Source organism: Oncorhynchus kisutch, linkage group LG2 (genome assembly GCF_002021735.2).
Source record: "Oncorhynchus kisutch isolate 150728-3 linkage group LG2, Okis_V2, whole genome shotgun sequence".
Lineage (NCBI taxonomy): Eukaryota > Metazoa > Chordata > Actinopteri > Salmoniformes > Salmonidae > Oncorhynchus > Oncorhynchus kisutch.
Genome location: NC_034175.2, coordinates 53,709,647 through 53,720,793, shown reverse-complemented (window position 1 = coordinate 53,720,793; position 11,147 = coordinate 53,709,647). Strand labels below are relative to the sequence as shown.

Below are 11,147 nucleotides of genomic sequence, written 5' to 3'. Positions count from 1 at the left end.
AGAGAGAGAGAGAGGGAGAGAGAGAGAGAGAGGGAGAGAGAGAGAGAGAGAGGAGAGAGAGAGAGAGAGAGAGAGAGAGAGAGAGAAGAGACCACAAATACAAATTCCATCTAGACACCGTTGCCCTGGAGCACACAAAGAAATATTTGAATCAGTTAAAGACCCACTGCCCTTGTGAGGTCTGGGGTCCACTCACCACCCAATAATTCACCAAATGGGACAAACACCAAATTGAGACTAGGCATGAAGAATTCTGCAAAAATATCCTCGGTGTACAACATTAAACACCCAATAATACATGCAGAACAGAATTAGGCCGATACCCCGCTAATGATCAAAATCCAGAAAATAGCCTTTAAATTCTACAACCACCTAAAAGTAAGCGATTCCCAAACCTTCCATAACAAAGCCATCACCTAAAGAAAAATGTACCTGGAGAAGAGCCCCCTAGGCAAGCTGGACCGGGGGCTCTGTTCATAAACACAAACAGACCCCACAGAGCTCCAGACCAGCAACACAATTAGACCCAACCAAATCATGAGAAAACAAAAAGATAATTACTTGACACATTGGAAATAATTTATTTTAAAAACCTGAGCAAACTGGAATGCTACCTGGCCCTCAACCGAGAGTACATAGTGGCAGAATACCTGACCACTGTGACTGACCCAAAATTAAGGAAATGTTTAACTATGCACAGACTCAGTGAGCATAGTCTTTCTTTTGAGAAAGACCTGCATGGCTCTCAAGAGAAGACAGGCTATGTGCACACTGCCTACAAAATGAGGTGTAAACTGAGCTGCACTTCCGAACCTCCTGCCAAATATATGACCATATTAGAGACACATATTTCCCTCAGATTACACAGACCCACAAAGAATGCGAAAACAAATCCAATTTAATAAACTCCCATATCTATTAGGTGAAACACCAGAGTGTGCATCACAGCAGCACGGGATTTGTGACCTGTTGCCACAAGAAAAGGGCAACCAGTGAAGAACAAACACCATTGTAAATAAAACCTATATTTTTGTTTATTTATTTTCCCTTTTGTACTTAAACTATTTGGACATCATTACAACACTGCATATAGACATAATATGACATTTGAAATGTCTTTATTATTTTGGAACTTTTGTGAGTGTAATATTCAATGTTAATTTCTTTTTGTTTATTTCACTTTTGTTTATTATCTATTTCACTTGCTTTGTCAATGTAAACATATGTTTTCCATAACAATGGAGCCCCTTAAATTGAAAATGCAATTTTCAGAGAGAGAGAGAGAGAGAGAGAGAGGGGGGGGGAGTTAGAGAGAGGGAGTTTAAAAAGAGAGAGAGGGAGTTTAAGAGTGAGAGAGAGAGAGAGAGAGAGAGAGAGAGGGAGAGAGAGAGAGGGAGAGAGAGAAAGAGGGAGTTTAAGAGAGAGAGGGTGTTGAAGAGAGAGAGAGTTTAAAGAGAGAGAGAGAGTTAGAGAGAAAGAAAGTTTAAAAGAGAGAGGAAGTTAGAGAGAGGGAGTTAGAGAGAGAAATAGAGAGAGATAGAGATAGAGAGAGAGATAGAGAAAGAGAGAGAAAGAGAGAGATAGAGAGAGAAAGAGAAAGAGAGAGAGAGAGAGAGAGAGAGAGAGAGAGAGAGAGAGAGAGAGAGAGAGAGAGAGAAAGAGAGAGAGAGAGAAAGAGAGAGAGAGAGAAAGAGAGAGAGAAAGTGAGAAAGAGCAAGAGAAGAGACAAACAAAAAGCATTTTCCTATGTTAGGTGTTCTCTGTTTGCCTGCTGACACATTAAAAGCAGCTTTATCTTAACTGACCGTGCAGAATTACACATCGTTGCCTTGTTGTTCTACTTATTCATGCACACACAAATCGGCTAAATCAAGATGAAGCTTTAAGTGAGCGTTCCAGCTGTCCTGAAGCAGTCAATATCACTCAAAGCCCCTGCTGTAATTACATTGTAAACGCAGATTAGCTATGAATAATTTAAACAGGGATTACTGAACGAGAAAAAGAAAGAAGAGAGAAAGAAAAAAACAAGAGAGAAATTTGCCCTTTAGCGCCCCCGCAACACGAAACACATGAAACGCTCTTCAGAAGGTGGAGCGGAGCGTGAGCTGCTTCCATGGTTGGGTTTGCCAACCTATTATTATTCTTTGATTTGTTCCCCACTATTATTAAGGAGCCAAGGAAGAGGAGAGGGAGGGAGAGTGGGAGAGAGAAAAGAAAAAGTAGAGAATAAAACAAATCACCCTGACTTGTCAGACACTTCAGAGGGAATAACAAGGTTGAGAGAGACCAGAAATTATAAAGGCAACAATTATCTGAACATTTAACTCTAAACATTGTGCTAATGAGTGCGTCTTAGAGGAGATTAGCCATATTTCCATTGTCATTCTAATTATTTCCTCTTTTGTGAAGCGCACAAAGAAAACAAAGGAGAAAAGTGTGTGGGAAGTACTGTATAGACGAGTGCAACAGTCATAGAAAGAGAACGAGGCTGTGGATTATCAGAGTTGATGCTGTCAATCCCCATTGAGGCTTCACCCCTCTGTCTCCTCCCCCACCCTTCTGTCTCCTCCCCTCTCCCCCCTGGTCCTCCCTCCTTCCAGCCCTCCTGTCAGTTTAAACCTTCACAACACACTCGTCAAAAGGCCATTCACTCCGCCAACCCTGCTAACTGACAGACAGTCCCTCAGCCTCTGGTACACACACACACACACACACACACACACACACACACACACACACTAGATGGATGCATTTGGAAGGATCTAGACATCTGTATTGTTCCTGCTCATTTGAATAAATCTCTATTGAAAGATGGGTCATAACACTAAATGTACTGAACATGTCATAGACACAGAAAGACAGAGAGAAGACGATGTTTACCAGTGCAAAGCAGAGCAGTGTGGTGCAATGCAGGCCTGCTAGCTACCGGTATGGGATAAACACTAATTGGCAGTTCCTGTACTGTACATGAGATCTAATTTATTCAGCTGCTATACTATATGTCTGTAAGCCAGTGTACTGTAAGGGGTACTTTCCCAAAAAATTCCAGGTTTTCCAGAACAGGAAGGATTAATAAACAGAAAATATCGAATCCTCCAGCCAGGATTTCTGGGAAATCTTTTTTTTGGCCATCCTAGTACTGTATGACAGCGGTCATATATAGTACCGAGATAAAGCCTGTAGGATATAGGATGTGTCAGTGCTGCTGGCTTCTCTCAGTGGGAGGGCTTCCCCCATAATACAATAGACATCCTAATTAAAACAAGAAGAATTGATTCCACCACCGAGACCAGATTCTATTAGAAATTCATCTTGGCAAACATGTGCTGATGTCATTTACATTTTCCCTCAAAATCATTATACTCTGTAAAAAGAAAAAGATGATAATACTTGACTTGAGAGACACACACACACATGCACAAGCACAACACACACACATGCACAAGCACACACACACACATGCACAAGCACACACACACACATGCACAAGCACACACACACACATGCACAAGCACACACACACACATGCACAAGCACACACACACACATGCACAAGCACACACACACACATGCACAAGCACACACAAACACACACACAGATTCAGAAAAGGGGAAAGAGCATCCCTAGCACCCCTGGGCAGTATTCTTGGCTCTCAGCCCATACTCAGACACCCTGCAGTTAGTGTAAATTGTCATTCCTACACAAAGCCAGCTGGCACACTAAGACTGGCCATGTTGTGAGCATGTACCAGGGTAAATAATGAATAAAAACAAGATTTAGATTTAAGATTTAAGATTCAAAGAGAGGAGAGTGGAACTACTGAGACCATAGACAGAGCATTATGACAAAGAACAGGAGAGAGAGAGAGAGAGATAAACAGAGACAAAAAGACTGCAAAAGAGGGGAACTCACAAGGCCTAATCAGAAGCACAGTAGTCTATTTGTCTCATGTAGCAGATTAAGCCGAAATCTCACATACATGATTTGCAATCTCATGTGCAGCAGTAGGCCTAAAGGCCACATGTGATGAAGTACCAACATGTGATGAATTACCAACATGTGATGAATTACCAACATGTGATGAATTACCAACATGTGATGAATTACCAACATGTGATGAATTATCAACATGTGATGAATTACCAACATGTGATGAATTACCAACATGTGATGAATTATCAACATGTGATGAATTACCAACATGTGATGAATTACCAACATGTTATGAATTACCAACATGTGATGAATTATCAACATGTGATGAATTACCAACATGTGATGAATTACCGTCCAAACAAAGAGCTGTGGACCTCGGGCTTGGATGGTGCTCATAATTCTACGAAGAAATTATCATCCTCTGCCCCTCCTTGTGCGTCTAGCGACTGCACACGCAGTATATGAGTGTATATGGGGATCCAAATATCAGCTAGGCTACTGTATGTATGTCCTCTCTCTCTCTCTTGTCAACACTTACTGTATCTAATACTGGGAAAACAACCAACAAACATTATATCTATGCCCTATCACCCCCCCCCCCCCCCCCCCCTTTATAAGCCACTTTACTCACACACACACACACACGCACACGCACATGCTTTCACTGAGGAGCCCGCTAGTCTGCTTTCACTGAGGAGCCTGCTAGACTGCTTTCACTGAGCAGCCTGCTAGTCTGCTTTCACTGAGGAGCCTGCTAGTCTGCTTTCACTGAGCAGCCTGCTAGTCTGCTTTCACTGTGGAGCCTGCTAGTCTGCTTTCACTGAGCAGCCTGCTCGTCTGCTTTCACTGAGGAGCCTGCTAGTCTGCTTTCACTGAGCAGCCTGCTAGTCTGCTTTCACTGAGGAGCCTGCTAGTCTGCTTTCACTGAGCAGCCTGCTAGTCTGCTTTCACTGAAGAGCCTGCTAGTCTGCTTTCACTGAGGAGCCCGCTAGTCTGCTTTCACTGAGCAGCCTGCTCGTCTGCTTTCACTGAGGAGCCTGCTAGTCTGCTTTCACTGAGCTATGGAGGGGATCGCCTGGGAATCAAAGCTCACTATTCTTCCAGCTGAGTGCCAGAGACACAGAGGTCACATCATCTTTATAGCCAAAGATTTTAGAGGAATGAATAAGAGGGTCTTTGTGTGACGGTGGTGTATTGCCGTGTGGGCAGAAAATGACACCATTATTTTTTGCTTTGATAGAAAGAAATGGAGGGGAACACATGTAATACAAGTGACGTAGTTGAGAGACTGTGAAAGCCACAAGCCAAATATATTCCCATTCTCTGCTGTCCAGACTCCCTGCTTGAGTCAGTCAGACCATGTAAACATTTAGATGTACTGTGAACTCAAGATTGGCGTAATAAGAAAAAACAACCAAATGTCAACCAAACAACTTGTCCTTGTCATTTCATCTACTGTCGTCTCTGTTTTTGGGGATATTCAGCGTAAAAAGGACTGCTCATATGGTTTATCAACATTGCTACTTGGTTGTAAATTGGTGATATGGTCACTATGACCCAATGTCAGAATATTGACACTATATGAACCAAAGACATCTTAATGCCAGACATTAAAACATGAAAACTTGAAATTACCTTCATGTTGTGTCCTTAATGTACATTAATTACAATGATATAGCTTTTCAAACATAGTACAACCAAAATTACCGGGGTATATAGGCCTAGGCAAACATAAAATACGAATCATGAAAAATTATCAAAACATCCAAGCATCCACTGCATTCCATTTCCCTTGATAAGGCTCCAAATTAAATGTGAGTTTTTTTGTAATTCAATAAATATTAATAGGACTCAGACTCCATACATTTTTACCTACTTTAATGGAAATGTCCCTTCTTTTAAAGCAAGCAAAAACAAACAGCATCTGAAGGGAGAAAAAAGGGCAAACACAACGTGTCTGAAATGGAAACCTAATCTATTCACTTGTCACGGAGCTGATCTCTTACAAGTAGGCCTACTATGTTGACAATAAGTCAAATATTAAAACAACTTCATGGAAATATGATTGCAACTATTTAGGCTACCTTTTCACTCATTCATTTGTTTTAAAAAAATGTATAGGCCTTTCGGTCCCCAGGACCAGGATGGAAAACCACTGGTCAATGGTATGAAGGCAAGAGCCTCCTCATAGCCTTGCAGCCTGTGATTGGTCTGTGTCAGCATGTGGTCCTGTTTGAAGACAAATGTAGTAGTTATAATGGATCACTTCAATAGCCTATCTCGATTTGTAGCAAAATAAATGATTGAAAATAATTCACCATGAGGATCGAACTTGATCATAATAAACATTTTAGAGCCCAAAACGTCCGTCTACAAGATATTTGGGCCGTTCTGGCGATCGTAATTTATATAGGCTTTTTAGGGCAGACCAGGGCTTTTGGCACTACTAGGTTGCTATGCAGTAGAGACCGTCAGAGCTTGTGACTTCACGCTCCAAACCGGATACTGCGGAAATGATTGTGACAGAAAAATGGAGGTGAGTCCCATGTTTAACTGTGTTGTGGCGCATTCCCACCTGTTTATTGGTTGATTTCCATGATGAAACGCATCATGGATAAAGGTATTTCAATCCTAACTTTTTGACACGGTCATTTGGCCTGACAGAGGACAGTCATGTTATGAGGCCTGGTCAAGTCTGTGCTTGTCAGTAACGTTGCTCTTCGTCCTGTTTGCTGTTGTGTAAATACTGTGATGAGGTTAGACCTACGTTTGGCACCTTGAAATTCCCACCTTGCAAATAAAAGCCTTCACGATGGACTACCTGCCTACCTTACATCACCATATAGCCTAAATGGGATACTTTTGACAAGAGCCCTACCTCTATAGAGTACCGTTTCGGACGCAGCCAAGCAAATCTGGAGAGTGTAACCACCCTCTGTAAAGTGTGTCATGCCAGAGGTGCAGCTGTGGGACATCGGGACACCCAGAGGCACACATGGCAAAGGTGAAGTCAAGTGCTGAGGTAAGCCTCTCCCTCTAGCCCTGTCCCTTTTGTCTGTCCCTTTTGCCTGTCGCTCTCACTTGTCCTTCCTGCCTGTCCCTCTCACCTGTCTTTCCTGACTGTCCCTCTGGCCTCTCCATCTTGCCTGTCCCTCTGGCCTCGCCATCTCGCCTGTCCCTCTGGCCTGTCCCTCTGGCCTGTCCCTCTTGCCTGTCCCTCTGGCCTCGCCATCTCGCCTGTCCCTCTGGCCTGTCCCTCTCACCTGTCTTTCCTGACTGTCCCTCTGGCCTCTCCATCTCGCCTGTCCCTCTGGCCTGTCCCTCTGGCCTCTCCCTCTGGCCTCACCATCTCACCTGTCCCTCTGGCCTGTCCCTATGGCCTGTCCCTCTGGCCTGTCCCTTTTGCCTGTCCCTCTGGCCTCGCCATCTCGCCTGTCCCTCTGGCCTGTCCCTCTGGCCTGTCCCTCTTGCCTGTCCCTTTTGCCTGTCCCTCTTGCCTGTCCCTCGCCTGTCCCTCTTGCCTGTCCCTCGCCTGTCCCTTTGCCTGTCCCTCTGGCCTGTCCCTCTGGCCTGTCCCTCTGGCCTCTCCATCTCGCCTGTCCCTCTGGCCTGTCTCTCTGGCCTCTCCATCTCGCCTGTCCCTCTGGCTTGCCCCCCCGGCCTCTCCATCCCACCTGTCCCTCTGGCCTGTCCCTCTGGCCTGTCCCTCTGGCCTCTCCATCTCACCTGTCCCTCTGGCCACTCCATCTCGCCTGTCCCTCTGGCCTGTCCCTCTGGCCTCTCCATCTCGCCTGTCTCTCTGGGCCTATCCCTCTTGCCTGTCCCTGTCCCTCTCACCTTACCTGTCCTTCCTGCCTGTCCCTCTCACCTATCTTTCCTGCCTGTCCCTCCCTCCTGTCTTTCCTGCCTGTCCCTCTGGCCTCTCCATCTCGCCTGTCCCTCGGGCCTGTCCCTCTGGCATGTCCCTCTTGCCTGTCCAACATCATACACAGGCAAGGCCTACTCCTACTGCACACACACACGCTGGACACATACGCATGCAAACTGAATAGACAATGACTCACACATAGTGAAAGTATTTTTTTAAATACACGGCCTCCAGCCTTGAGAGACAATATTTGGGTTTCATTTCTGGGATGATGATCCTGATGTTTCTCCTTCTCTGTGTCCCATCTTCTCTTTGAGGGGATTTAATCCAAAGTAAGCCGATTAACACTGATATTTGTATTCTTCCACCACCATGCAACCATTTTATGTTAACTTCTAAATGTCACAATACTGCTTGATTTAAATGCACAGCCCACTGCAACTTGACAGGATAGACATATCTTCTTTATGTCAAGCAGGATGTTGGATTTACTTGACTGAGACTGAACTGCATAAGAATAAGGCATTATGGATAACAATGCTCTCAGCAAACTGCAGCCGCTGAACCATCACATATATAGAAGCGCAATTGCCATAGGCCTACAACCTCTTTCCAATACAGAAAATATATGAATCAATCCCGAGGGCTCCCGAGTGGCGCAGCGGTCTAAGGCACTGCATCTCAGTGCTAGAGGTGTCACTACAGACATCCTGGTTTGATTCCAGGCTGTATCACAACAGGCCATGATTGGGAGTCCCATAGGGCGGTGCAGAATTGGCCCAGCGTCGATCAGGTTTGCCAGTGTAAGACTTCATTGTAAATAAGAATTTGCCTGGTAAAATAAATAGATAAAACATTATAATATATATGTATGTAATTGCCTGGCAGGCTGGAGTGGAGGCTCGCTAGACAAAATTACTACACATGTTGATTACAACATTTGATTGTTATAATAGGTCTAATGTTCTAATAATTACTAATGTGAAAGATAACATTTTAAAAGAACTAGGGCTAACCAATTAAACGGGTCTTATCAGGAATACAGCCGACGGTTTATTTCTTCCCTTCCCTGCTCCCTTCTCTTTGTTTAGTAGACAATTCAATCAACGTCTTGTCGCCCTGGGGCAGTGCGGGTGCGCTGTATTACGCCTTTAGCTCTGAACACACCGCATGCAGGTTGTGTAGAATGTGAGGCGCGCGGAACAGTGTGGTGCTGTGGTGGATTGGTTACTTAGAATATGTGATTCGATATTAAACGAGAGTTGAAAAGACCAGCTGCGGTGTATATGCTACCTACTGGACAGAGACAGAAACCCTACACCCAGTGCACATACAGAAGGGGATAAACACCTGCCAAATACTAAAAATCGTTCATAGTAGATATTGAACGGAAAAACCACTCTGAAATATCGGGGTGTGTTTGTGTTTGTGCGTGCGTCTGTGTATGCGTGTGTGTGGCGTTTGTGTGTATCAGCGCGCGCTCTCAGTCCCTTCCCTGGCGCGGAGCGGAGAGTGTTTCTCTCTGGTTCATACTATAGACTACCATCATGTGAAAAGCTGCACTGCTCCAAGCACGGCGCACCATGCGAGCGATGTGTTAAAAATCTGATTATAGTCAAATGTATACAGTATTGTACGTTTGAGACGAGTCATACCCTCGTTAGCACACCACTCAACTAGCCTACTTGCTTTACTATAGGCTTGGCTATTTTATACTATTATGCCTAAAACTAGTCTACTACTAACTGATAATAATACTAGGCTAATAATAATAATAATAAAGACTAGGCTAATATTAGTATAATAATAATAATAATAATAATAATAATAGCCGGCTATTGTTATTACCTATGAGTACAAAGTTAATAGATAGGTGAATTCAGAGAACAAATGTGCCTTTTCAAAGTGACAAAAGTACCTGCGACTTGTAAACCAAAGCCAACATAACACGATTTTTATTTACCGGAATCGAATGTTGTCTGAGAAAACAAAAACACACACACACAGACGGACGGACCAATGCCCACTATAAATGCCCACCACCCACTCTCACAGTGCGACGGACGACGCGAGACGAGAATAAAGCAGGAGCCAGGACTCTATGGTGGACTTGGTCTCAGTCTCAGTGATGTCCGCTCTTTTTCAAGCCAACGGACACGTGTGTCGGTGATTTAATGCTCCTTATTCACAAAATAATGAACAGTGCCGCTCTCTGTCTGTGCTTGTGCTCGAGGCTGAAAGCAGAAACATGTTGTCCGTTGAGATTCCTCGAATTTCGTTAGAGAGAAATACATAAGGAATTCAGAAATTTTACCAGCCAAACACAAGTCACTCTTTCATTTCGGATGGTCTGTCATTGTGACAATAGAATAACCTAGCTAATATATACTGATATTTCTCAATATGATCTCTTTAACTTAGAGGAGAAGTGTATGGGCTACTTTAGGCTACTCTTCAATGTTCTTAGATAGAGTCAGGGTGATTTTAAAGTGGATATGAACGAAAATCAACATAGTGGGTATAGATCATTTGAAGGGTAACCCAGAGAGTTTGTAAACAAAACGGCCAAATTGTGTGGGGACTGTTGGAAGAGGCATACAACACACTACTTGTTCAGTGCGCAGCGCGCAGACAGTTGTGACAAGAGTAGCCACAAACCTCTTGCGCTGTGCACCAGCCAGCCAGACACCGAACTGTCACTCACCTGCTTGTGAAGAGATCCCCCGAAACAGCGCAGAAGTGAGCAGAAAGCCCAAGCAACACAGAACCGATGCTAGTAGCTTCATTTTCAGGGGTTCGCAGTAACTCCTTTGATTCACATGTCCAGAAGCAAGATCCCTTTCGGATTGACAAATATGAAAATGTAGAAGCTTGTGTCAGTTTGCAGTTAGGTTATTGATTCGAGTTAGTAGTAGACTAATTAGTCCAACTCGGTCTTCTTCTTCTCCTTGTCTGGTTTATGCCTAGTGAATAAATGTGAATAAAAGTTCAAACCGATATTAGGTAGCGTATGTTCCAAGGTAGCGCATTGATATGGCTTGTCAAAAATAGTAAAGCAATGCTCATGCCATTCATTACTCTCGGAGTTGGATACCGTACTAAGCGACTGCGTACTGTCTAGAGACACACCCCCTTGCAATTTTGTCTCCTCCCACAGTCAACAGGATTGGTTGAAGGTTGCGCTGATTGATTTAAGCCCTCCTCCTAGAACCAGGGATTTTTAATGTTGCCAAAATCCTTGAATTTGTTGCGTAGGTCCCTTGCAACAGTCTAAATCTACAAAACAGTATTGCTTGTCAAAATGATGCGTTATATGCCTACCTGTTTTGGGAGACCTACATT

General features: G+C 43.9%; 1 protein-coding gene across 2 annotated transcripts in view; it reads right to left on the bottom strand.

Moving 5' to 3' along the window:
- The window catches only part of erbb4b (erb-b2 receptor tyrosine kinase 4b), a 518,904-nt gene extending 508,017 nt beyond the window's left edge, over window positions 1-10,887 (bottom strand). For both annotated transcript variants that reach the window (XM_031797546.1, XM_031797551.1), the window contains exon 1: window positions 10,510-10,887. In XM_031797546.1, coding sequence (XP_031653406.1) covers window positions 10,510-10,591 — 82 coding nt within the window. In that variant the 5' untranslated portion in view covers window positions 10,592-10,887. The remainder of the gene's footprint in view (window positions 1-10,509) is intronic.
- Window positions 10,888-11,147: the final 260 nt, after the last annotated feature.